Source organism: Microtus oregoni, unplaced genomic scaffold (genome assembly GCF_018167655.1).
Source record: "Microtus oregoni isolate MIOR12 unplaced genomic scaffold, Mior012 000025F_ref0000491, whole genome shotgun sequence".
NCBI lineage: Eukaryota > Metazoa > Chordata > Mammalia > Rodentia > Cricetidae > Microtus > Microtus oregoni.
Genome location: NW_024543084.1, coordinates 24767408 through 24795047, shown reverse-complemented (window position 1 = coordinate 24795047; position 27640 = coordinate 24767408). Strand labels below are relative to the sequence as shown.

General features: G+C 53.1%; 1 protein-coding gene across 4 annotated transcripts; it reads left to right on the top strand.

Moving 5' to 3' along the window:
- The first annotated feature begins 900 nt into the window (after nt 1–900).
- On the top strand, nt 901–26593 carry Kcnn1 (potassium calcium-activated channel subfamily N member 1). 4 transcript variants are annotated; one of them, XM_041675307.1, is made up of 11 exons: nt 901–1019; nt 3278–3356; nt 8730–9203; nt 9372–9467; nt 10829–11247; nt 12648–12789; nt 20475–20585; nt 22168–22295; nt 23565–23573; nt 23734–23803; nt 25357–26593. In XM_041675307.1, exons 3-11 carry the CDS (start codon nt 8811–8813, stop codon nt 25600–25602), a joined length of 1614 nt encoding a protein of 537 aa, XP_041531241.1. In that variant the 5' UTR covers nt 901–1019; nt 3278–3356; nt 8730–8810; the 3' UTR covers nt 25603–26593. The 4 variants fall into 4 exon arrangements, with proteins under 4 accessions (XP_041531241.1, XP_041531240.1, XP_041531239.1 ...); XM_041675306.1 differs by lacking the exon at nt 901–1019 and adding an exon at nt 1474–1846; XM_041675305.1 differs by lacking the exons at nt 901–1019; nt 3278–3356 and adding an exon at nt 7240–7411.
- The last annotated feature ends 1047 nt before the right edge of the window (nt 26594–27640 follow it).

Sequence of the window (27640 nt, the reverse complement as noted above, 5' to 3'; positions counted from 1 at the left end):
CAGCGACACCCTGAACACTCCTTGTCCTCGAGGTCCCCAGCGACGGGGCAGCCCCACTGTGTTCCTAAAGTTTCGGGGACGCCCTGCAGAAGGCACGTAGGACCTTCCGGGCAGGGTCCAAAGACCCTTCCTAAGTGTCTCTCTGCACAGCCCCTCATTTCTTGAGGGTGGGTCACCCCAGATGCAGCTCCTGCTCGCCAAGTGGCCTTTGGCTCCTTTTTCTCCTGGGAACGGAGAACTGTACGGACGTGAAATCCTGGCGAGGTGGCCAGTGCGGACGCCGGCAGGGGACGGTCACCTTGAGGCTGTGGAAGAGGAGTGCGAACTGTTGTCACAGGGCGGAGCTGGCAAAAGGGTCCGGAGACTGGACCGGTCCTGAGGGACGCTGGGGTTGGCCAGGGTGGGGCTCGGGAGAACTCAGGTTGGTCTTCTCGCTTGCCGGAAGAGAGAGGGAGGTATGCGGGATGAGAATGTGACCTGTCACCGGGCCATCAAGGTGTGTCATGAGGCAGGGATTGTAGGCAAACCGTGACTCGGGGACTCCACTCAGGTTCAGGGTCCCCACAACGATGGAATCCTTTGTCCCCACCGCTTCCCGACTTTCTGCATCGGGACACAGCGCGTGGGGAGGTGTCCTGTGGCGCCACGTATCTGCCGCCCTCCTGCGAGCTCTGTCCTGCACACCCCGAGGTCCCGCTCTCTGTCTTCCCTCTCCGGGTCTTCCCCGCGGCTCCGCGGTGGGAGGGTTGCTCACAGTCCGCGTGTCGCCGGCGCATCCCAGCCCCGCCCATCTGAGGAATCCCCGGCCACCGCGGGAGCGCGGGGCAGCTCACGACGTGCTGCGGGGCTGGGGGGACCAGCGAGAGGGGGACGGCTATTTTTAGAACATATGGAAGAAAAGGGGAGGAAAAAAAATACAAAAACTACCAAAATAACAACAGCAACGAAAAATGATGGAGGCTCTTAGAGACCTCCAGGCTCCCAGGAGGAAAACCCCCTGCCTCAGACAGTTGCAGAAGGTGGGTGGGTGCTCAGGGGTGGGGCCTGGTGGGAGGGGCTACGAGGGTGGCTGGTGGGGGACCACATTGAGAGGACAAAGCAAGACAGCTAGCGGCCCAAATCTCAATCTTGAGAGCCACCTCAGAGGTGAGCTGGGGAAACTAAGGCTTGGATTTGGTCAAGATCATCAAAAGGTCTCTGGCCTCTCCCCAGCCCAGGCTCTGCTCGCCCTCTCCTTAAACACACCAGACCCCAGGAGGCTCATTGTTCTGTCTGGGTGATTTGACCTTCACGGTCCCGCCACCCCGGCCTCCGCCGTTAGCGGCGAAGTGGGGGGGGGGGAGAGGAACCTAGGCTGCGTGGGCGGCGTCTCCCAGTCAGGCACGGGAATGGATAAGTTTTCTCCGCCAGCCTCTCTGGTCACTTAGACACCCCTCCCCTCCTAACTGGGACCTTCCAGCCTGGGCCGCGTCATTAGCTGCGGGAGTGTCCACGCGTCCCTCCCGTTGACCATCCCCTGCCCCTGGACTCCCTGAGGGAAGCAAAGGCTGCTGCCCCTGACTGGGGTGAGGGGCAGGAATTCCCAGTACCCGTCGTAGCCTCAGTAGCCCCTGTCTGTAAACTGCGCGCTTTAAACCAGCGGCCACCCAGGATCGCCCCAGCCCTTGGAGCGCACTGGGAGCCGCGGAGGGGACTCCTGACCGTCCCCAGCGGGCCGGGGGCTGGGGTCCGCGCTGCGGCGGCGCGCGCTCTTCGGTTCTCACGCCCTTGCCTGGCCGCCTGTTCACTTGGTTTTGCTCTCTGGCCGGGACGCAGGGGCTCCAGTAGCTGAGGCCGGAGACTGCTGGTGAGTTACAGACGGAAGCAGGGGGAGGGTGGCAGAATGTCAGGGCGATGAGGTGGGGTGTCTCTTTAAGTGGCTTTCCAAGTCCAGGTACCTGCAGGGTGCCCCTTCGTTTTTCCCCAGACCACGGAAAGCTGAGACTGCCCCAGAACTAGCCCTGAGTCCCTGGGGGAAGGGGCTGAGCTCCAGGGTGAGGCTGGGGACTGCTAGTCACACAGCGTGGTGGCAGTCCTCGAGACTTTCTATAATACCTTCCTGGGGCATTGGTGCCTATGTTTGGCGGGGATTCCCTCAGCTGTGGAGGATGGAAACGTCGGAGATGACCTGACAGACCCACAGAATTTAGCTCTTGCTTTCTTTGTCTCAGCCCCCTGCGGTGGGTAGGTCCAGAGAGGGCTAGTACTCACCCAAGGTCACCCAGCTAGGCAGCCGGCTTAGCAGTCCTAAGCCTACCCTCCTTCGGGTGGGGTCCTGTTTGGGTTTTTCCCATCCAGCCTTCACTCTTGAGCGTGGGATGTAAGGCCCCTCAAACTGCTTCCCAGGAATTACAGAGATTAAATTAGGGTCCCCAGGGCTCACGTGTGCCCTGTCTACTTGGCTGCGAAGGAGCTTGGAGACTGCCAGAAACCTTAGCAGGGAAAAGCCCAGGGGGCAGGTGTCTGGAGGGGGCCCGCAGAGTGACCTTGGCAGCCCCTGCCCTCCCCAGCCACTGTCTGCTCTACCTACATAGCCACTGCCCCTTGCCCACGTCCTGGGAAGAGAGAAGTGGCACTTTCAAGTTCACAGCAGCGGGAGGAGGAACCAGAAGGTGGAAGGGAAATGGGGAGTGCTGCGAACAGGCTGTACCCAGGGCCCAAGGCTCAGGGGTGAGGCCTCTCTGCATGGGCCTAGGGCAGCTTTAGGGACACCCAGTCATTGACAAATGAAACATTTCATTGTATTTGGGGAGAAAGTCTCATCACATAGTCCCAACTGACTTTGAGCTCAGAGGTTGGCCTTTCTCTGCTCCCTAAGTAATGGGATTAAAAGCCCGGGCCACCTCATCCAGCCTGGGGGTCTTGCTTGTTTGTTTAGATTTTTTTTGTTTCTTTGCTTTTTAAAAAAATACAGTGTCTTACTTGGACACCCAGGCTGTTCTGGAGCCTGAGATCTTCCAGCCTCAAATACAGTTGTGTGTCTCCACACTTAACTAAAGCCATCAACCTCAAAGAATGCAGGGGTTAATATCTTTAGCTGGACTGTGGTGGCACACATCTTTAATCCCAGAACTCAGGTGACAGAGGCAGGTAGATCTCTCAGTTTGAGGTCAGCCTGGTCTACAAGAGCTAGTTCCGGGACAGGCACCAAAGCTACAGAGAAACCCTGTCTCGAAAAACCAAAAAAAAGGAATGCTCTGGTGCTATCCCATCTGGTACCAATATCTGATCTTTATAGGTACTGAGAAGAGAGGAACCACAGGCGGATCTGTCCTGCCACGGAGGGCCAACGCGAGGGACTAAGAGAAAGGCCTCAGGTTAGTGGCCTTGAGAGCTCCTTGAACCCCAGGTTGAGTTTTCTCACCCTGGTCACCTCTGTGGGTAGGAACCTTTCATCCCAGCCCTTGGGAAGCAGTCATGAGGACTTTAGGTGGGAGCACAGTCTGGGATGCACATTGATACTTTGTCTCAAAAAACAGCAACAGAAAAGCAAAGGTAGGACCTGGAGGTGGTGGTTAGAGACAGCGCTCAGGACTCCAGCATGGGAGGCCAGGGTGTGATCCGCCTTGGATCCAGAGCAGGTAGGAGGATAGCAGGCTTGCTGGCTGCCAGCCTAGTCCCAGAATCAGTGAGAGACCCTGTCTCAATGGAATAAAGTCATGATAATTCACAGACACGGGACACCCTCTGGCTGCTCAGAGACACCCCACACAGAGACAGAAAGAGACACACACACAGACACACAATATAATAAATAAAGCACTGGGCAGATGGATACAGACAGCTCAGAAGTCTGAGGCTGGCCTTGACCCTAGCAAGTTTGAGGACAGAGTGATATGAACCTAGTCCCTATTTTAAAAAATGCACACACACAAACTTAAATTCAATTAAAAATTTTTAGAGAACTAATTTTGATTCTTTTAAAGCACATGTCTGTATCCATGTGTCAGTGAGCAGCACAGGGGACTATGGGAGGAATCCTCCTGATGTGGGTGCTGGGGATCCCTAACCCCGGGGGAGCAGTGGGCACTCTTGATATTCCTAAATTAAAAAAAAATGTTTAGCCTGGTGTAGAGGCACACACCATAAACCCACTGCTGAGGAGGCAAAGGCAGGCCAGTCTGTCAGTTCAAGGCCAGCCTGGTCTCCTGAGTGAGTTCCAGGGCTCCACCGCGAGATCCTGTCTCAAAAAACAAAAACAAACAGAAAAAGAAAACAAAGGAAAAAATTAAAAACCTGTAAAAAAAAAAAAAACATAAAACTCCGGAGGCTTAAAGGGAAAAGGCCTGGGAGCAGTGACCTCAGGCTGTGCCTGGCTCTGTCCCCCAGCTGGGAGCAGTGACCTCAGGCTGTGCCTGGCTCTGTCCCCCAGCTGGGAGCAGTGACCTCAGGCTGTGCCTGGCTCTGTCCCCTAGCAGGAGTGAAAAGCCAGTTTGAAGAAGTTGGTGACCTGCCCAGTGTCACACAACCTAGAGAGTGGCATTAAGGCTGGTCCAGAAGACCCTGCCACTCCCATGTTGCCTCTCCCACCTCCACTCCTGACTGACATCTAAGGTCAGCCCTGAGCTTCCGTGGGATGGATATTAGTCCATCAACAAACACTGCATAGTTAGTCACTATATGTAAGGTCCGTGCTGGACACTGTGTTTACAGTTCAGACTGAGACCTTTTGTCTTAAAGCAAAACAAACAAACAAACAACAACCCATCAAATGCTACTTCTGAAGGAGGCCTCACTGTGAAGTTTGGGCTCAGGGTCACTGTTGAAACTGGGCCCCCACAGCTGAGCCTGTGAGAAGTCTTTGGTGCCTTGGCCTTGAGTGTGGGGGCCAAGGGTGGGTCTGCTGGCTGCAGGGTGAGGGACGGGGCTTTGACAGCTGCTCTCAGTGTCTAATCTCCTGGTCACGGGGGGAGGGGGGGCTCCTTCAGGAAGAGGGCTGGGGAGACATCCCCCCCCAACGCCCCCCCTGTCCCTGAGATACAAGCTCTGTACGCAGGAGGGATCCAAGGCACGCTGATGGGTGAATCCAGGACCTCTGAGCCCCAGATAGCCCAGAATCAGTTCCCCAATATGTGCGCCCCAAGTTCTGCAATTTACCTCTCCCCTTCTGCGCCAAGGCCTTTGCACACCCCACCCCTGTGCACCCCACCCCAGCGCAACCATGACCAGCCTCCTCTCACCCCTGCACACCCCACCCCTGCACATCCCACTCCAGCCGTGACCAGCCTCCTCCCACCCCTGCTCACCCCACTGCAGCCATGACCAGCCTCCTCCCACCCCTGCACACCCCACCCCTGCACACATCACCCCATTGCAGCCATGACCAGCCTCCTCCCACCCCGGCACACCCCACCCCTGCGCACCCCATCACAGCCATGACCAGCCTCCTCCCATCTTTTCTGCATTTTCCTTTTGAGACAGGGCTGTAGCCCAGGATGGCTCCCTGTCTATGTGGGGAAGGCTGGCCTTTAACTCCTGTGTGTGCCTCCATGCTGGCTGATTTCGGCTGCTGGGGAACGGAGCTCAGAGGAGAGTGTGTAGGCAGGCCACCTCAGCATCGGCCATGTCTCAGGCGCCTCCAGGCCTGACCAGGTTCCCTAGTGTCCCTGCTGTCCCCTTTTTCCAAGGCGGTTTCCTGTCATGGGAGTCACAATGGTGTCTCAAGTACTTGTACCCTTGGCCCCCAGGTCCCCTCCTGCCCACTGTGGCTCCCTGGGACCCAGACCTAGGATGAAGGTGCAGTTGTTCACACCCTGTCCCATAGGTTCCTGCAGGTCTCGGGTCCATCCCAAATGGTTGCTAGGATACCTCATGGAAGGGCTCTGGAGAGGAAAAGGGACACAGCTCAGAGGCAGAAGTGGCTGTTGAGGCTGTGAGAGGGTGGCTGGTGTGGGGGCCACGGTTGACCATGGGCACCGAGACGAGATGGACCTGAAGGAGGGTTTCCTGGGCAGGGACAAACCAGGGCATGCTCCACTCCCTGGGAACTGCGGGCAGCTTGCTCTCAGTGTGCCCAGGGGGATCAGAAGTTCAAGGTCGTCCTCAGCTACAGTGATTTCTAGCCTGGCCTCAGATACACGAGACCCTTTCTCAAGGGCAAAAATGATTCCTGGGTGGTCCAAGTGGGTGACAGTCAGTGAGATGGTCTGTGGCCTCAAGGTCAAGGTGGCCCAGTGGGCCGGAAGTTTAGGGACTGGAGACAGAGCATGGTGCTCCTGGGCCCCAGCAGGGTTGCAAAGGCCCGTCACTCTGGTGTCTCTCAGAGCCCACTTTTGTCTGTCACCCCAAGCTCGTCCTACCTGGCTCCATCTGTGTGGACAGATGCGGTGGTGATCCCTACAGCTGGATGGTCCCAGTGGCTGATCTGGATCTGAGACGTTGGTGGCTCTGCTGTGGGGTGAGCACAGTCACCAACTCCCGCCACTTTCCGGTCACAGACCTGCCCTTAGTCCTTTCTGCAGGGCTCTGAGCTGCGCTGAGAGAACAGGGGGAAGCATTGTCCCGAAGGAGCTCCCAGCTTGTAAGGAATGGCATTATTAATGGCAGGGGGGAGACCCTAACAAGGAGGTTGAGGCAGAAGGGTTTCAGTGAGTGAGTTCAAGATCAGCCTTGGCTTCAGAGTGGGATCCTGTCAAAAAAGCACAAGACCACAAAAGCGTTGGAGCAGCTAGGTGGGGTGGCCCAGGAATGCAGAGGGGAGCAGGAGCCCTAGGTCAGTCTTGGCTACAAAGCCCCTAAAGGCTAACCTCGGTTATCTGGTGAGTTCTAGGGAAGCCTGGGCTACACAGTGCGTTTGAGGCCATCTAGGCTACATGAGACCCTAATTCAAAACAACACTTGCATGAGGGAGGGTTGGTGAGAAGACAGAGGCTTGGAGAGGGGGGGTCTCCCCAGCCCGGATGACTCCAGATCCCTGGAGCTCTTCTTGCCTGCAAGGCTGTTGGGGTTCAGGACTGGGGAATCCCTGAGGTGAGCGGGCTTGTCTGTCCCCAAAGATAAGATCCCCAGTGTGCAGGATACCCCGCGACAACGGGCGTCCCATACACAGCTGTCCATCTCCTGTGTTCCCAGTTCTTGCCAAGCGCCCAGGAGGGAGCTTTAACCGTGGGCGGGGCCTGTGGGGTCACGGGGGCGGGGCCTGACGCTCTCAGCCAATCCAAGGCACCACTCGTCAGGGGCGGGCGCCGCCCCCCACCCCGGCCAGCCGCGGCGGGGACGCGCTGGCACGCGGGTGCAGGTCCCTGCCGTCGCCCGCAGGTACTGGCGTGAGGAAGCGGGAGGCCGGTAATCGCGAGCACCTGGGTCACGCGACTGGGGACGCAGCTGGGAGTGGTGTCGCCGCGGGGTCAGGGTCACGGATACAGGAGAGCGGGTGAGCGTGACCCCGGTGAGGAAGGTTACGAGCGGGGGACGCTGAGCCTACAAAATCCGTGCAAAGGGTGCACTGAGCACGCACTCTCGGGCCACTCTGCACCGTGGTCAGGGTACTCCGTGACAGCCTCTGGGCTGCCAGTCTGGCCCAGTAAGCTCTCTGGCGGCCGGTGGGCAAAGGGCAAGCAGAGCGGTCATCCCGAGGAGCCAGTGAGCCTGCTGAGGGGGGATCTGGGCTCCTTCCTCCGCCTCACCCATCCTCTGGCTGCTGGGGAGGTGGCCCCACACTGGTCCATTTTCACTGTGTGGTTCCTGTGGAGGGGTGCGAGGAGGTGGGTCCCTCCAGAGACCCACAGCAAGGGACACCTATTGATCCGGTTTTATTGTATTTTATTTTGAGTTAGAATCTCGTGTACCCTAAGCTGATCTCAAACTCATTATGTAGCACAGGCTGGCCTTGCAGTCCAGAGCTTCCTGCCTCAGCCTCCCCAACTGCTTAGATGGCGGGACATATACCACACACCTGGCACCCCAGCACTTGGTGTGTGTCGCAAGCAAGGCCATCCTGGGCATCATAGCCCATCCCTAAAGTACATGAAAGTGAATGAACCCACAGAGGGCCGGTTTGGGGGTGCTGAGCTGGTGTTTCAGGCCAGGTGAAAGAAGCACAGGATAGTCACCAGCCTGGTGTCCCCAGCTCACAGCTCAACAGGACCAGGCTGGTTCCCTCTCACTCGCCTCTGCCCTCATATGGTGTGGCCGTGTAGCCCGACCTCCCTGGGCTTTACTGTCTTTATGGATGGGATCAGGAGTCACCTGTGCTGGGGCCACAGACAGTCCTTCTAACTGGAGGCTCAAAATGCAGAGTGAGTCCAGGACTGGTGGGTCACCCACGTGGAGTCCCTCTGCCCACTGTGGAGCCTCCCCCTGTGTCCAGGAGGAGGCTGTCTCAGGGAACGAACATGGCAGCTCCTGGGCTGCGCTTGGCACGTGTGTGGGGCAGCTGAGTCACAGCCCCAAATTGCATCTTCATCCATGCAGCGTGGAGAGTGGCGTGCAGTAAGCCTTGTGGACACGCAGGGCACCACGTCACCTGATACCAACTCAGCAGCTTGAGGGGAAGGGGACTTGTGGACCAGGGTGGGTGCCGGGCGTGCTGGTGTCTGCAAGGATGGTGCTGGGGAGCCACGACAGGCTTTGGAGCAGAAGGCGCGCACTGGCTTCAGCCCCTTTCAGATGGTCAGGGCCTTCTGGATCCTCCTGGGCCTTAGCATGTCCTGGAGTGGCCATGGTGGCATCCACTGTTTTCTCTCTCACAGGTCTGTCCGGGAGCCCCGCTGCTGAGCCATGCCGGGCCCCCACGGGCCTGCTGCAAGTCCAGCCCAGGGAGGCAGGTGGCCATGAGTAGCAGCAGCCACAATGGCAGTGTGGGGCAGCCTCTGGGCAGCAGGCATGGATTCCTGGGCTGGGAGCCTGTGGACCCTGAGGCAGGCCGACCCCCACAGCCGGGCGCCCAAGGCCCAGGCCTGCAGATGGTGGCCAAGGGCCAGCCTGCTCTGTTGTCACCTGGTGACCTTAGGGGCCATCTCCAGGAGCAGGAGGAAGAGGAGGAAGAGGCAGATGAGGCCCAGCCAGGTTCTGGGAAGCCCTCAACAGTCAGCCACCGCCTGGGCCATCGCAGGGCCCTCTTCGAGAAGCGCAAACGCCTCAGTGACTATGCTCTCATATTTGGCATGTTTGGGATTGTCGTCATGGTAACAGAAACGGAGCTGTCCTGGGGTGTGTACACCAAGGTAGGTCCCGTCCCCCATCTGCTCAGCCTGGGGTTGGGGCTGCAGGAGGGGGTGCATGTGGCTGCACGCAGCAGTTGCAATGGACCACAGGGGTGTGAGGCAGCCCTAGCAGCCCTGGGGACATGGAGGAGGGGAGGAGCCACAAGGACAGATCCCGTCTCTGTGCAGGAGTCCCTCTGCTCATTTGCCCTGAAATGCCTGATCAGCCTGTCCACGCTCATCCTGCTTGGCCTTGTTGTCCTCTACCATGCCCGCGAGATCCAGGTTGGTACCCGGAGGCGTGACCCAGCACTATCTCTGGGATAGTGCCCCTCTCAATCCCCCAATGTCCCACCCTGTCTGTTTTTCATGAGATTGTTTTCTGGGGTTTGTTTGTTTGGTTGGTTGGTTGGTTTGGTTTTTTCAAGACAGGGTCTCTCTGTGTAAAAGCTCTGGCTGTCCTGGAACATGCTTTATAGAAGACCAGGCTGGCCTCTAACTCAGAGATCCGCGTGCCTCTCTTCCCAAGTGCAGGGATTAAAGGCGTGTGCCACACTGCCCGGCAGTGCTTTCTGTTTTTTGAGACAGGACCTCACATAGCCCAGGCTGGAGCCACTGATTTTCCTGTCATTGCTGGGAGGACAGCGGGTGCTCAGCCAAGACCTGTTTTCCCTCCAGGCACCCTCTTATCTGGGTGGTGCCCGAGAAACCTTCATCTCCACCTGCAGTGTTTTGGCCAAGGTGGAGGAGGGATGGAGGCTGAGGGAGGTCCCAAGGCCACAGGTATGGCTTTGCTGGCTGAGAAGGTTCCAGGATAGGGAAATTGCTAGAACAAACAGACTCTGAGCTGCAGGACTAGGGGGGTCAAGGTGGGAGCTAACAGTGGTGAGGTCAGTGGTTGGCGTGTGGGCAGCGGAGAAGGCGTCACCCGGCTTGCATCACATCAGCCTATGTCCCTCCCCAGGGTCAGCGCAGCACCCCGCAGAGGGTGGGCAGTTCCCCTCAGGATTGCAGGTCCTCCTCCTGGGGTCCTCCTCCATGGCCTAACACCAGACATGGTCAGGGCAAGATGGAATTAGGACTGTGAAAGGTGTTCTTTGTGGCCCTGAGCCCAGCCCTCTTCCCGACACTTCCTTTAATTTTGTGTGTGAACATGTGGTGGTCATTTCTTTGGGTTCTGGAACTTGAACTCAGGTCCTCAGGCTTTGAGTTAGAACTGGAGCCTGAGAAACACGCACATACCCCGTTATACTAGCACTTTGGAGTCCAAGGCAGAGCTGCTGATGGTCTAAGGTCAGCCCGAGATAAGACCCTGTCTCCGACAGGCAGAACAAACCAGCTGGATTGCGTATTCTGCACCTGTCATCCCAGCATTTGGGAGGCTGATGTATGAGGATCAGGACTTCAGGGTCATCCTTGGCTACGTAGGCATTCAGAGCCAGCCTGGGCTACACGAGACCCTCTCTTAAAAATACACAAACAAAAACTTTTTTTGTCTAAATTCCTTAGCTGGGTGAGGCTGAGGGCTAGGCCAGCACTCCCGCTGAAGGGTGGCCCCATCCTCTGGGGACCCACCCAGCCATCCCCTTCCCACTGAGGGGTGGCCCCATCCTCTGGGGACCCACCCAGCCATCCCCTTCCCGCAGCTGTTCCTGGTGGACAACGGTGCTGATGACTGGCGGATCGCCATGACGTGGGAACGCGTGTCCCTGATCTCGCTGGAGCTAGCCGTGTGTGCCATCCACCCGGTGCCCGGCCACTACCGCTTCACATGGACAGCGCGGCTGGCCTTCTCGCTGGTGCCGTCAGCGGCCGAGGCGGACCTGGACGTGCTTCTGTCCATCCCCATGTTTCTGCGCCTCTACCTGCTGGCTAGAGTCATGCTCCTTCACAGTCGGATCTTCACGGACGCCTCCAGCCGCAGCATTGGGGCCCTCAACCGTGTCACCTTCAACACGCGGTTCGTCACCAAGACCCTCATGACCATCTGCCCGGGCACCGCACTGCTGGTCTTCAGCATCTCTTCCTGGATTGTCGCGGCCTGGACAGTGCGTGTGTGTGAGAGGTGACTGAGGGCCGCCTCCTTGAACCCAGACCCCAGGTCCTCACCTGACCCTGAGTCTCCCCTCCACCCTGTGACCCTTGCAGGGTGGACCTCCATATCTATTGTGAAGATTGTGTCTGTTCCTTGGCCTGCCATTGCTGTCCCAGCAGCCAAGAGTTTAAGATTAGCTGTGAGGAGGGGAAGCTGGCATCCAAGATGGGCATGGCTGGGAACAAGGAACAACCCAGAGCCCAAAGTCTTTTTCAGCTAAGTTCTGGGAACCAGGAGTCCCAGGTCACACATGGGCCCGAGGAAGGTGCAGACTGAGGTCCTCAGGGGTCATAGGATGTGCCTGGGGGACTGTGAGGTTCATCTGCCCTGTGCCTAGTCAGGAAAGGCCTTGGTGCGAGACCCATGCTCATCCCGTCTTCCTGACACCCGACCCTGCTGATGAGAGCAGGACCTTAGGGCTCTCCTCGTGTTGCCCCTAGAGCCGGGAGACCGGCTTAAACATCAGGCCACCTCTGCTTGCCACCTTGCCTTGCTGTGACCTCACAGCCCATCCTAGCAGTTTTCATCCCCACACCTGATCACCCTGAAGCATCTCCGTAGCTACAGTCTGGAGCGGGGACAAAGCTCATGGATGGAGGCAGGAAGATCAGGAGTTTAAGGTTATCCTTGGCTACATAGCAAGATTGGGGCCAGCCTGGGCTACATGATGCCCAGTCTCAAAAAGACAAAAAATCAAAATCATAACTAACCACAAAATGGTCTCTGACGGGCATAGTGGTACACATCTTTAATCCCAGCACTCGGGAGGCAGAGGCAGGCAGATCTCTGCGAGTTCGAGGCCAACCTGGTCTACCGAGCTAGTTCCAGGACAGGCTTCAAAACCATACAGAGAAACCCTGTGTCGAAAAATAGAAACAAAACCAAAACCAGAAAGAACTCTGGAAGACTCGGGATTGTGGGAAGTCCCTCACCACCACTCCAAGAGCCAACTTCCAGTCATGCCAATCCCAGGCAGTGCACCCAGGCTCCACAGCTGCAGTGGCTGAGATCACAGGCTGCCCACTATGGCCCCGCCCACACCCAGGCCTCAGGCACCCTTCCCCCCCCTTATGTTACAGCCACCTGCTAGCCTTTGTCTCCCCCAGCCCTCATTCCTCGGGCCTCCTCAGTGGCTGTGATGTGGGAAGTGCTTCCTAGTGTCTAACTTACGAGACTGTGTCTTTGGGCCATCCTTGGCACTGTCACGGGGCTAGGGAGGGCAGACGTAGCCGGGTGCAGAGTGGGCTTCAGGGAAGGGAGAGGCTGGAAAGACCGTGGGGAGGAAGAGGGCACGGTGCCCCCATCCCGGCCTGTACCAGTAGTGGTGAGGGTGGCATGGATGACCAAGCCCCGTCTATCCCCAACCCCAGGTACCATGACAAGCAGGAAGTGACCAGCAACTTCCTGGGCGCCATGTGGCTCATCTCTATCACCTTCCTGTCCATCGGCTATGGAGACATGGTGCCGCATACCTACTGTGGGAAGGGCGTGTGTCTGCTCACGGGCATCATGGTGAGTGCGGAAGCCCCTGCTGTACATGACTGGAGACGGGGACCTCAGCCCTTACCTTGCTCTGCATGTCGCAAGGTTTTGTTTAGTGGGCCTGGGCACCTTTCACCAGCCTAGAGGCTCCAGCTGGCCCCACATCTGATCCCAGGGAGCCTGTGTGGTCCACGGGCCCCTCTAAAAATCCATCTCGCGATCTGGAAGCTCAGGCAGAAAAGGCTCTCATCTTTGGTAGGTATAGTCCACTTGAGACATCGGATTCCTTTTCCCTGTTTCAAGCAACAGTTTTCTTGAAGTCACAGAGATCCCTCTGTCTCTACCTCGCAATTGCTGGGACTAAAAGTGTGTGCCGCTGCCATAGGCTACACAAGTTTCCTAAGCCACCCGACCATCTGGACCCCCAAGCCACCATTCTTGTTGAAACACAATGATGTGTTCTTGTAAAAACAGGATCACCACCAGGCACAGTGGGCCAAGCCTGTCACCCCAGTGTGTGGGAAGCTGAGACAGGATGGCAGCTTCTGCTTTATGGACCTAGTGAGATGATGTCTCAAAACAAAATTAAACTAAACTAAAAGAGTTCCGATCCACATAGACTTCAGCTCACTCTTGCCAGGCCCAGCTCACGTGCTCCTTTCTCCCCAGGAGGCTTCGTGGCCTCTGGGTGTCACTGGCTGAGTTCCACAGGAGAAAGGGAAAAGTAAGGATGGGCTGTCCTCTCCTGGAGCCCCAGAGGCCTGTGGGAGCACAGAAACCCCTTCTCTGGTTAATCATACGGCTTTAGAGGCACAACTTCTGCCAGGCTTGATGGCAAGCATCTTTAATCCCAGCGTTGGGAGGCAGAGGCCAGCCTGGTCTACAGAGTGAGTTCCAGGACAGCCAGGGATACATAGTGAGAACCTGTCTCATAAAACAAAAAAACATGACTGTATCAGAACTGAATAATCCCACAGTAGCTCCGAATAGGGTATACTAAGGTTTTTCTTTATTAAAAAAGAAACTCACAGATCACAGCGAGGAAACCGGAACAGGGTTAGGCGTGCAGGAAGGGGTTATATTGTGAGGTTCTTTGAAATCTCTTTTTTTTTTTTTTTGGATTTTTCGAGACAGGGTTTCTCCGTAGCTTTTGTTTCCTGTCCTGGAACTAGCTCTTGTAGACCAGGCTGGCCTCGAACTCACAGAGATCCGCCTGCCTCTGCCTCCCGAGTGCTGGGATTAAAGGCGTGCGCCACCACCACCCGGCTGAAGTCTCTTATTACCATGAGAATAACATATAACTCTGCCTTTTGTACAGAATTATAAGGGCTTTGTACTACCTTACTTAAATCTTCTAATTTATAACCTGCCTTCCCTAATTTATTGGCATCAGTGTAAAATGTATGGGCTCCATTTATTGGAGCATCACGTACAATTCGGGGAAGAATCCAAGAAGTTCTCTTTATAAGGTTATTTCTACTGCTTGGGGGATAATTGCTATTAATCTCTCCTAAAAATTAGCACAAGCTCTTTGCCATGGTTCATTGTCTTCCCATAATTTTTAAATTTCATCAGCAATAAAAAAAAACCCCATAATCTCTCCTGGGTCTATACCTGCTCATTGATGAATTATCAATTTTCCTTTTATAATTAATTCAGGGACCCTTTCCACATAAGGTTTTAATTTTTTACTTGGTTTATGTGGTAAAAAGATCCATTCTAAGATAATATCTTCCTTCTGCATTAAAATTCCTGAAGGGAAAATTCTGGAAGGCAATAATGGCTAGAATACAATTAAGATTTGGATTTACCCTATCCACATGTGCCTCCTGTAATTTCTCTTTAACAACAATCAATTCCTTTTCAGCTTCAGATGTTAATTCTCTGGGACTATTCAAGTCTTTATCACCATCGAAAGTTTTGTTTAAGTGAAGTATTAGATGAGGTATTATCCCAATAGCCGGTCGTAGATTGGAAATGTCTCCTAACAATCTTTGAAAGTCATTAAGAGTCTACAATTGGTCTCTTCTAATTTGTGCCTTTTGTATTCTAATTTTTTGTAAACCTATTTTATAACCTAAGTAGTTGACTGAATCTCCTCTCTGTATTTTTTCAGGAGCAATTTGTAATCCCCATTTAGGAAAAACTTTCTTTACTTCTTAAACATTCTTTCTAAAGTATCTGCATTTGACGCAGATAGCAAAATGTCACCCATGTAATGGTAAATTATAGATTTAGGAAACTGTTTATGTATTATTTCCAATGACTGACTTACAAAATATTAGTGCAGGCCAGGGCTATTGAGTGTTCCCTGTGGGAGGATGGTCTATTGGTATTTCCTAGTAGGCTGAGAATTATTATTCTTTTTTTTTAAAATTTATTTATTTACTATGTGTACAACATTCTGCTTCAAACACACCAGAAGAGGGCACCAGATCTCACTACAGATGGTTGTGAGCCATCATGTGGTTGCTGGGAACTGAACTCATGACCTCTGGAAGAGCAGCCAGTGCTCCCAACCTCTGAGCCATCTCTCCAGCCCCCGAGAATTATTATAAGTAGGCACTGTGAAGCCAAATTTTTCTCTATACTTTTCTTTCTTGTAAAGGTATAGTGAAGAAACAATCTTTTAGATCAATAACTATGAGAGGCCATCCTTTTGGTAACAGAGAAGGCAGAGGAATTCCAGATTGTAGAGGGCCCATAGGTTGGATAACCTTATCGACAGCTCTTAGATCTGTCACCATTTTCCACTTACCAGATTTCTTTTTAACAACAAATACAGGAGAATTCCAAGGGCTGATTGATTCTTCAATATGGTGAGCATCTGGCAGTTCCTGTACCAGCTGTTCTACAGCCTGCAGTTTGTCTTCTGTTAAAGGCCATTGTTTAACCCATATTGGTTTTACTCAGTTAACCATTTTAAAGGCCATTAGTACCTCTGATGGTTTGCTGGTTGCTTTGTGTTCTTGTACAGCCCGAATGGCTGGTGACCTTAGTTTAAAATACCTTATAATATTCTTCCCAGAAACATGAGTTTTGGGGACTGCAGGAATGATAATCTGGGTATTCCATTGCTGCAACAGGTCATGACCCCATAAATTCACTGCAATATTAGATATTAGCCACATATGGCTTCAGCCTTCCTTTCTGTCCTTCTGGCCCTGTGCATTCAACACATCTCGTGCTTTGCTTTACTTGAAATAGGGTTCTAATTCCTAGGAATTGAGCATCTGCCTCTTGAAGAGGTCAATTTGGATGCCAAGATTCTGGAGTCATGATACTCACATCCACACCTGTGTCCAGTAATCTCTCAATGACGATGTATTTATATGCACTCTTAGCTTTGGTCTTTGATCATTTATAGAAGTCTGCCAAAATACACGTTTCCTATTTCCTACTGGAGTTTTTGACTCATCCTCCAGGTCTATTTCATCATCCAGAACAGTGTGGTTTTTCACAGTAGGCTCTAGATTTTCTAATTTTCCTGGTGAGACGTGTCCTCCACAGTGACTGGGAATGACTGGACCACATTTGACCTGGGGGCCTGCAAGAAGACCCCCAAGGAGTTTCCTGATGGTATCAGGTTGCCTTGTCTGTCTTTTGTTGATCTGCATTCATTGGTCCAATGTCAGCCTTTTCCTACATATTCCAGAAGATTGAGAACGTCTATTCTTGCCATTCCCAGAGGAGACATTATTTCTAGGAATTCCTTGTCTACAATCCATCTCAGATGTTCTATTCTACCACAATTTGAACATTTGGCATTTTGGTGTTTCCTCATAGCATTGGAAATTGCTTCTCCTACCTAAGCTTCAATACCATAGTCAAATGTCTCAACATTCATTGTATGCAGGATCCATTCATTTCTTGGTACTGATCTGACCTTTTTTTAAAATTGATATTTATTGAGCTCTACATTTTTCTCTGCTTCCTTCCCTACCTGTCCACTCCCTCTTCAATCCTCCCCCAAAGTCCCCATGCTGCCAATTAACTCAGGAGATCGTGTCTTTTTCTACTTTCTACTTCCCATGTAGATTAGATCTATGTAAGTCTCTCTTAGTATCCTCATTGTTGTCTAAGTTCTCTGGGATTGTGGTTTGTAGGCTGGCTTTCTTTGCTTTATGCTTAAAAACCACCAATGAGTGAGTACGTGTGATAATTGTCTTTCTGTGTCACTCAAAATAATGTTTTCTAGCTCCATCCATTTTCCTGCAAAATTCAAGCTGTCGTTATTTTTTCTGCTGTGTAGTACTCATTGTGTAAATGTACCACATTTTTTCTTATCCATTCTTTAATCGAGGGGCATTTAGGTTGTTTACAAGTTCTGGCTATGACAAACATGTCTTTGTGGCACGATTGAGCATCCTTTGGATATATACCCAAAAAAGTGGTATTACAGGGTCTTGAGGAAGGGTGTTTCCTAATTTTTTGAGAAATTGCCACACTGACATCCAAAGGGGTTGTACCAGCTTGCATTCCCACCAGCAATGCAGGAGTGTTCCCTTTTCCCCACAACCTCTCCAGCATGAGCTGTCATCAGTGTTTTTGATCTTGGCCATTCTTACAGGTGTAAGATGGAATCTCAGAGTAGTTTTTGCATTTCTCTGATGACTAAGGATGTTGAACATTTCCTTAAGTGTCTTTCAGCCATTTGAGATTCCTCTGTTGAGAGTTCTCTGTTTAGGTCTGTACTCCATTTTTTATTGGATTATGTGTTCTTTTGGTGTCCAATTTCTTGAGTTCTTTGTGTATTTTGAAGATCAGACCTCTCTGATGTGGGGTTAGTGAAGCCCTTTAAAGGCCCAAGGATCTTTTTGCATTCTAAGTTAGCATTTTCAAAAGTCAGAGTTTCAATAATTGCTCATCTAGCTTCTGGGTCTGTTGGTCCTTCTTGTACAGCCTTAGTTAATCTTGGTAAAAAGTCACTAAGGGTTCTCTCTGGGCCTGTTTAACCCTAATATGTGACTCATCCCGACTCATCCCTCTGTCCTGGTGCCTGAATCCTGTCCCGAGCATTTAAAGCTGCTGTGCTACAGAGGGACGAGGTGTGGTCATCATAGAGAGCCTGGTCCTGAGGATCAGAGTGATAGCCCTTGCCAAGAATTTGATCTTGGGAAGCCTCAAATCCTTTTGCTTTTCCCTGTTGTTTTAAAATTTTTGCCTCTTCCCACCAATAGCATTTCCATAGCAGCCGGGGTTCGTCTTTTAGGACTGCTGAGATTAACTGAAGCCAGTTCTGTGGAATGGCCTCATTTCTTGAAGCCCACATATTCACCATTGCCCTAACAAATGGGGACTGCAAGCCTTGCTTGATTTCTTTTAGGTTGCTCATACCTACAGGCTGCCACGTATATTCTTTGACTACCTTAGGGTATTTTGTACCAGATGGCTTCCCAGAGGCGGTTACTGGATACGCAGTTAAAACTCTGGGAATGTCATCCTGACTTTGACCTGTAATGACGAGGCTAAATCCAATTCTTGTAGCTTCTCTTCCCATTCATCAGTTCCAATAATTTCCTCAATTGTTTCAAATCTCTTTTTTTGTTTTTTCGAGACAGGGTTTCTATGTAGCTTTGAAGCCTGTCCTGAAACTAGCTCTTGTAGACCAGGTTGACCTCGAACTCAAGATCCACCTGCCTCTGCCTCCCGAGTGCTGGGATTAAAGGCATGCGCTACCAAGTGTTTCAAATCTTTTTACTACTGCCTTTTTTGTAGTCAGAATCTCCAGTCCTGTTGTTCTAGGTCCCTCATGATTCATTTAGCTACTGGTTCTTATTCTGCACATATGATTCGAAGGTATGAAATCTGTCCAGGAAAGATAACCTCTCATCCTTGGACATTATTTAGACGCTGTGCATATTACCTTCCTGGAGAGATACCCTATCCATTAGCCTATCATAAATTTTTAACAGATTCTGATTGTTAAATTCAACAGCATGAATTATTTCAGATAATTTCTCAGCACCCTTCAACATGGATTAAATTATGTCTGTAGAATTAATGTTATCCTTTTCAATAGGATTAATTTCTCAGCTAGCTGTTCATTATTGGTCTGTAAAGACTGTATCTCTCTAAACGTGCCTCATTCTTGGCTCTGTTACAAACCATTTTCTTAAAGATATAATGTGCAAAACAAAGATAATTCCCAAAATTCAAATAAATGTATATATAAGGAAAATCACATAAGCCTTGCAGAATACCCTCCATAATATAAGCAATTGTTATTAAATTCCCGAATGATAATATTGTCAGTTATCATATAACATTCAAGTTTTACAATTTCCTTACCTGCCCTAGGCAATTACAGTGAATTGGAGTAGGTGTAATAATCTTTATTGGCTAGCAGGTGTCCAATTGCAGCCGTGTGGCAGACGGACTGAGCAGGCAGGGCTCCTGCTGGCTTCTCTGGGAGCGGTGGTTCTCTGGGAACCTGTGCAGTGTGCACCGGTTCCACGCAGCCCCCTGCACCAGTTCCATGTGGGCTGTCACCTACTTAGATAAATATGCTTTGTTTCACAAAATCAGAGCAGTTATTAAGGACAATTAAAGTGATTCCATACATGGAGAGAGTTGGTGGCCAGAATAAGAAGGACACCCAAGGCTTTCCCTCAGCCGCGATTCCCCTCAACGGGGAAAGTCAGGTTCCTGAGCAGCAGCAAGTGGGCTGCAGGCTGGTGAGAAACGTGCCTGAGCTGGTGAACCGGGAGCGTGGCAGGAGGGCGTGGCAGGAGGTGAGGGAGTTCACGGTAAGCGTGGACTTGGCCCCATGAAGCTGAATGTGTTAGATGGGGGAACGCGAATCGAATAATCCCACACGAGCTTCAAATAGGGTATACTAAGGTTTTTCTTTCTTTCTTTCTTTCTTTTTTTTTTTTTTTTTTTTTTTTTGGTTTTTTTCAAGACAGGGTTTCTCTGTGGCTTTGGAGCCTGTCCTGGAACTAGCTCTTGTAGACCAGGCTGGTCTCGAACTCACAGAGATCCGCCTGCCTCTGCCTCCCGAGTGCTGGGATTAAAGGCGTGCGCCACCACCGCCCGGCTAAGGTTTTTCTTTATTAAAAGGGAAACGCATGGGTCACAGCAAGGAAACAGGAACAGGGTCCGACATCCAGGTGTGGCGTGCAGGAAGGGGCAGGGTGGACTCTCCCGTGGGCTTTTTGGTACCCAAAGGCAACGCCACACCTGTTCCAGCCTCTCAAAGGCTGTTAGCTGAAGGAGGTTCCCCATCACGACTCCTTCCAGAAAATTCTAACAAGCAGTTCGGGCCTTGCCCCAGGCCCTTATTTTGACAGTCTTACTATGGTCCAGGCAGCCCTTTAACCCCTGGACTCCAGTGATCCTCTGCTCCACGCTCCTGGCTTGCTGCTTCTCTCTCTCGCCACCCTTTCCCTTTCTGGGCACAGCCACACGTTTGTCTTCCTCTTGTCCAGTGCCCACCATTTTCTCCTTGAATCTGAGGCTGCTCTGCCTGGCTTTCGGAGTCAGAACCCACGGCGGAGCTCCTTTGTACGGATCTTACCCCCGTTCTTTGTCCTGATTCTGTAGTATTACACACAGAATATTCTCTGCAAAAGTTGCCTTGACCTTATCCTTATGGCCCTTCAAAGACTAACCCTGACCAGGAATGAGACTGTGGCAGAGGGGCGGGGCCCAGGGAGGGCTTCCTGGAGGAGGCGTGCCTGGCTTTGGGATTGACATGCCCTCACCCCACACAGGGAGCGGGCTGCACTGCACTCGTGGTGGCCGTCGTGGCCAGGAAGTTGGAGCTCACCAAGGCTGAGAAACACGTGCACAACTTCATGATGGACACGCAGCTCACCAAGCGGGTGAGCCCCTCCTTGCAGGCTCCTGACTCTGTGTGTCACGCAGGAGCCATTCCAAACCCGCACCAGGCGCAGCCCCTATGTCCGTGTGTTCTGTGTTAGCAGGACGTTCAGAGGATAGTCACTCCAGGATGCAGTTGCAGCTTCCTGGGAGCAGGGCAGAAGGGTTTCTGTGAACTGAATGTCTACCCTCCGTTCAGAAACATATTCATTGATTGTACACAAAGATTGTGTTTGGGGCACAAGTTCCTCATAACAGAGCCCCTTTAATCTATGATATGTGTTCTCTGAAGGGGACCATGGTGTCCTTTTCATCTTTAGTTCTTTTTTTATGGTTTTGTGAGTCAGGGTTTCTCTGTGTAACAGCCCCTAACTGTCCTGGAACTCACTCTTGTGGACCAGGCTGGCCTGGAACTCACAGATTTCCGCCTGCCTCTGCCTCCCAAGTGCTGGGATTAAAGGTGTGCACTGCCACCGCCTGGCTGAACCTTGGTTTTTATTGTGTACCGTTTGCAGTGCCCAGTAATGCAAGATATCCAAGAGTGCCAGGCAGGCTTGTGAGCAAAGTCATGCAATGGATGGAAAACCCCTTCAGAGTAGGAAACAGTCACTGTTCTCTGCCACGGTTTCTTCAACAAACACCAACACATTCTACTAGTGCAGTGAGAAACAGCTCATACCCCTGGACACAGTGACTCTACCAGATTCCCACTACACAAATGTCTGCAGCTCGGAGGGGACAGGGCCACACAGTGTTACCAGCTTTGGATCTAGCTGCTAAGTGCACACCATGAACTTATCAACATTTGTACATTGCCCTTTCTGTGCCTCGGTTTTCCCACATATAAAAGGAATGAGTGGCTAGTGCCCTGTTGGCAGAGTGTGGAGCACTGGGCTCCACCGCACCACATGAACCAGCATGGTGCCCCAGATCTGTCAGCCCAGCAGCACTCAAGAACCCGAGGAAAGCTAGCCTCAGCTACATAGTGAGTTTCAGGTTAGCCTGGGCTACACGAGACCCTGTAAAACAATGGTTCTCAATCTCCCTAGCGCCGTGACCCTCTAATACAGTTCCTCATGTGTGACCCTCACCACACAATTATTTTTGCTGCTACTTCATATCGATAACTTGCTACTGCGTCATAAAGTAGATATTAATCCTAAGTGAACACCTGTGTTGCCCAAAGGTTGAGAGCCAATGCAGACAAAGTAGCTGGGATATGTCAAGTTGCTAGCCGGGTGATGGTGGCACACGCCTTTAATCCCAGCACTTGGGAGGCAGAGGCAGGCGGATCTCTGTGAGTTCGAGACCAGCCTGGTCTACAAGAGCTAGTTTCAGGACAGGCTCCAAAGCCACAGAGAAACCCTGTCTCGAAAAACCAAAAAAAAAAAAAAGTTGCTAAATTCCCATTTTCAGTATTTGACAGTCCGACACCTGTGTTACATTAGCTGTGGGCATCAAACGTGCCTCCGGCTCACAGAGCAGAAACCCAACAGGTTGGATTTCCAGAGGGTTCTAGAAATTTGCAGAATTTTTGGGTCATCTGATAATGACCCTAAGAAACTGTTTTCTTTTGCTCCCCAGGTCAAAAATGCTGCTGCAAACGTTCTCAGGGAGACTTGGCTCATCTACAAACACAGCAGGCTAGTGAAGAAGCCAGACCAAGGCCGGGTTCGGAAACACCAGCGTAAGTTCCTCCAAGCCATCCATCAGTAAGTCCGGCACCTTCCCAGCTCCTTTCCCGCATACCTGGCTCTCAGCCACACAGGGCTGTGCCCTAGAGCAGACCCAAGGAGTGTTCGCGCACATCGCAAAGATTCTAGAAGAAGAAAGTCGGGGGTGGGGGTGGGGGGGTGGAGAGGTAGTGTGTCACTGTGAGTCACCAGTGCCCTGGGGCATGGTGGTCTGGTGTAGGTCGCCTGTACCTCCATGGCCCTTCTCCAAATGCTACAGCAGTTGTTGCAGACAAACACGTTAGAATTAGGGCCTAGAGCAGGGAGGGGCATGAACTGGGATCCCTGGGTGGCCATGCAAGGAGGATGCAGAGCCCAGGCTGAGGCGGGGAGGTGAGGAAGCCAGTATGAGGAGGGGGCACTGGGTAGGAGAGCCCCCACAGTGGAGCTAGTGATTGAGCTCCTGAGGAATCAAATAAATAAAACCAAAAATAAACAGTCCTGGAAAAAGTACCCAGAGGGCACTTGTGGTTTGAGTGGGTCTGAATCTTTCCAGCCCCGATGGTCCTTGCCTGTAGAGGCTGCACCTTGGCCCTCCGTGCTCACCCAGCCCCTGTACTGGATGTTCTGCGTGTCTCCTGCCACTCTGCTCCTCTTTCCTTTTCTTTTCTTTTTTGCCTGTGATGCTCAGCCAGTGCCAGGTCAGACCATGGGCCTTAAGAGGCAGTCATGGCCTCTGGGGGGATTTAGCTGCAGAACATGGCACAAGAGCCCCTCTGGGAGAACAGTACTCCATGGGTCCCTGTGGCACTGCCCTTGCCAGCCTCAGTTCCCCAGCCAGGATATTTTCTGAACAAGTTACCCTTGGAGCCAAGGGCGTGGCACCTACCCCCCACAGGCTGTGGGATGAATGACAGGCAGTTCGCCTGAAGCCACTGGGGTGACGGCACAGGGGCATCGCTAGGGGCCAGATCCCTGCCATGGAGGTGGCAGCTCCTCAGCTGGGTGTCACCTGGAGACAGGCGCCGGGTGTCATCTGGGGACAGGTGCTGGGTGCAACATGGAGACAGGCGCCGGGTGTAACCTGGAGACAGGCGCCGGGTGTCACCTGGAGGCAGGCGCCGGGTATCATCTGGGGGCAGGTGCCGGATGTCACCTGGGGGCAGGCGCCGGGTGTCACCTGGGGACAGACGCTGTTTGTCACGTGGGGGCAGGCGCTGGTAGGCACTTAGCATGTTGCTACATGGCATTAAAACCGCATTGTGCTTTTTTTTCTCTCTTTATCTCTGCTCTGCCGGCTCCTGCCAGGGCTCAGAAGTAAGTCTTGGACTGACTGGAAGACTGGGGGCACAAGACGCCCATGGGGAGGGGCATACCACAGATGTGCCCCTAGTGGGCAGAGGATATGTCCATCCCAAGGGTGGGGTGTGTCTGTAGCCTGCGTGCGCCTGACCTGGCCTTGCCCCTGTCTCCTCAGGCTGCGCAGTGTGAAGATTGAGCAGGGGAAGGTGAATGATCAAGCCAACACGCTGGCTGACCTTGCCAAGGTGAGCAACTGGCAGTGCTGGAGGGAAGGGTAGGGGACCCAGGGGATGGAGTGTCCCATCAGAGGAGGCTGGGAACCCACAATAGACATCTGCCGTTTCTGTTCAACTTGGCTATACTATATAAATCTATTTTATTTATTTTATTTTTTTATAAGTTTATTTATTTGCTATGTATACATGACATTCTGCCTCCATGTATGCCTGCAGGCCAGAAGAGGGCGCCAGATCTCATTACAGATGGTTGTGAGCCACCATGTGGTTGCTGGGAATTGAACTCAGGACCTCTGGAAGAGCAGGCAATGCTCTTAACCACTGAGCCATTATCTCCAGCCCCACTATATAAATTTATGATTAATATTCCAGGCATGGGACTGCAAGCCAAGTACGCCTGGTTCTTCCATAGACTGAAACAGGAGGCTAGGAGGTCAGAAATGGCCTAAGCTACATAGAGACCCAGTGTTGAACTTATGTACAGCCTAGGATTCTAGGCAGGGGCTCCACCCCTAAACCACGCCCCCAGCCCCTCTCTGGGGATTCTAGGCAGGGGCTGCACCCTGAGCCACGCCCCTATCCCTCCACTGGGGATCCTAGGCAGGGGCTCCCTCCACCCCAAACCACGCCCCCAGCCCCTCCCTGGGGATTCTAGACAGGGGCTGCACCCTGAGCCATGCCCTCAGCCCCTCACTGGAGGATTCGGGGCAGGAGCTCCACCCTGAGCCACGCCCCCATCCCTCCACTGGGGATCCTAGGCAGGGGCTCCCTCCACCCTGAGCCACTCCCCCAGCCCCTCACTGGGGATTTGAGGCAGGGCTCCACGTCGCAGCGCTATTCTACCCAGTAATATTTTCTGAAGTTGTTAAATTCTTGTTGGTTTTTGAGACAGGTTATTATGTAGCCCAGTCTACCTGGAATTCATTTTGTAGACAAGGACAAACTTAGAATTCTTGATCCTCCTGCCTCAGTTTCTAGCATTCAGAGATGTTAGTCAAAGGTTATAGTGGATCATTCCACATTGTTTATTCCAGTACTCAGAAGGTACGGTAGGATGATTGCTTTGAATTCAAGGATGACCTGCAGACCATGTCTCAAAATATACATACAAATAAAAAATAAAAATGAAAAGACAACACTCAGGAGGCAGAGGCAGGTGGATCTCTGTGGGTTCGAGACCAGCCTGGTCTGCAGGGTGAGTTCCAGGACAGCTAGGACTGTTACACAGAGAAACCCTGTCTCAAAAAAACAAACAAACAACAACAACAAAAAAAAGAGTGGGGACAGGTGAGGGACAGCATGGCAAGGGCTGGCAGCCCAAAGGACAGTGACTGGATGGGAGTGGCTTGAGCACCCACCTCTAGCCAGATTCTGGCAGGGTGCTGGCTCACGTGCGCCACTGCGATGGTGAACTTCCGGCGCCCCTGCTGGCCAAGGCCGTGGTCTCTGTCTCTCACACACACCAGCCACTTTAACAGAAATTTCTCCTGTCCCCTGCTCTTTTGATCCTCTTGGTGGCCCCTTGGCTCCTCCTTTGTCACTGGGCCTATCCATCTCCGCAGGCACAGAGCATCGCGTGTGAAGTGGTGTCGGAGCTGCAGGTCCAGCAAGAGGAGTTGGAGGCGCGCCTAGCCGCCCTGGAGAATCGCCTAGATACCCTGGGTGCCTCCCTGCAGGCCCTGCCAGGCCTCATTGCCCAAGCCATATGCCCCCTGCCACCATCCTGGCCAGGGCCTGGTCACCCAGCCCCAGCCAACCAGAGCCCACCAGGCCACTGGCTGCCCACCGTGGGGTCGGACTGCAGGTGACCACCTGCTGGTCTGGTCACCAGACTGCTTAATCTCGGCCATCATGTGGTCATGGCTAGCTGCTTGCCGTTCTGGACTGCCAGACCTCTGGACTCGCAAGCCTGGGAGGAGCTGAGCCGAGAAAACCGGCATTCATTTCCCCGAGGCTGGACCGTGGGATCTTGCTGGCCACCTTGGCTGTCCTAAGCCCCAGGAGGGCAGGGAGTAGCAGCAGGGGCCCCTGCCATTCTAAGTGAATCAGGAGCCATCGACCCATTTTCGGTTTACGTGGCAGGGAGGACCTTGAGCATCTCACTGGAGGAGGTGGATGCCCCAGCCTAGGGATCAGTGCACATGCGCCGAGTACCCGGTACACACAATGCCCTTCCTTCAGGGTCTGACTGGAGTAATACGCAGACTCAGAGCGGTGAGGGCTGAGGCCAGAGCGAGGGCATGGAGGGCCAGACTTGGAGGTGGTGGCAGACTGGGGTTACAAGCAATCAGAATGGTGGGGTCCCGGGGACCACTGAGAATTCTGACAGGGATAAGTGGCCAGTCAGGACCAACTGGAACTGCTGAGAAGACGTCAACCACCTGGTCTTGGGAGATAGTGGACCTGTGGCTGGCTTCCTGGAGGTCCAGCTTGGTCTCCATAACAAGAAATTTGTAGGGAGGATCTGTTGAGTGGAACTGGGCTCCACTCCCCGCTGCAGTGGGTCATGGCAGGTGTCTATCAGGGAGAGGCAGGGCCTAACCCATCCCTACACATGGCCAGAGGGTAGGTGCTCCGTAAATGCTCCCTCCAGAGACTGCCCATGAGGGCCTGGGGAGTACGGTATCATCCTGTCCGCTGAGCCAAACAGAAGCGGGAGAAATAAACAAGGCGGGGTATGATTGCATGCCAAGGTCCCAACACTTGGGGGGGGGGCAGAGGATCTCTGAGTTTCGTAGCTACACGGTGAGAACTGGGGAAGGGGGCAAAAAAATAAACACGGCTGGAGGTGACCTGGCACTCCTCGGTGGTGACATTTGGGAGTAGAGGAGAGGACGACAGAGTCCTCAGACTCTGCATATACAAAGGTTCAGGGCAGGATCTAGGTGAGTGCGTTGCAGGGAGGCTGGGTAGGCAGAATAGTATAAAACGCTGCTGTGGGGCCCCAGGTCGCCTCGGACAGCAGGCAGCGCTACGTCAGTCCCAGCCCTGGCATGAGTCCCGCTGAAGCAGGAAGTCCCGACGGTGTGCGGGGACCCGGCCTGGGGCACGCAGCTGGGCTCCCTGCGCACCTTTGCGCACCGCGGTGTGCGGGGCGGGGGGGGGGGGGGCAGCGGCTGCTGGGCTGGGTGCTGCCCGAGGCAGCAGCGCCGCTGCGGGTGCAAGTGCTGGTGGCCCGGCGGCAACCCACTGGCCGGAGGCGCGCAGCGAGGGCGTGAACACCGTGGCCAGTGACTTCACCGCAGCTGAAACCTACCTGCGAAGGCGGCGGGTGCTGCTCCCCAGCTGAGCTCCCAGAAAGCAGGGGCGCCCTATGCAGAAGACACTCAGGAAGCTGAGGCCGGATGATTGCCATAAGCTCAAAACCAGCCAGAGTTACAGGACGGGACCCCCTCTCAACACGTGGGAAACAACAATTGGGTGTGGTTGCACACGTCTATCATCCCAGCACCGGGGAGCCTGAGGCAGGAGGACAGTTCACAGTAGTTTGAGGGTAGCCTGGGCTATAATAGACTGTCACAAAAACACAAAGGGGCTCCCAGGGGAGGATTTCCCACTGGGTGAAGTACTCCTGCTTGGATTGCGTCCCCATCTCAGAACTATAGCAACCTGGACATAGAAGTATCACAAAAATGGTACAACCCCAATTAAAGTGGAGGGATTCCGTCCCTCTTGCAGGGTCTGCTGAACCCCTGGGTGGGCTAGGGAGTCCACTGTTCAGGCCTTCCAGGTGTGGGGGCCCCAATTCTCAAAGAAGCCCCGTATCTTCGTGCACCCAGAACCCTGCCTCAGTTTTCCTTGCAGTGTTTGCTACTCTGCTTTTCCCTGGAGTAGGGGAGAGTATGA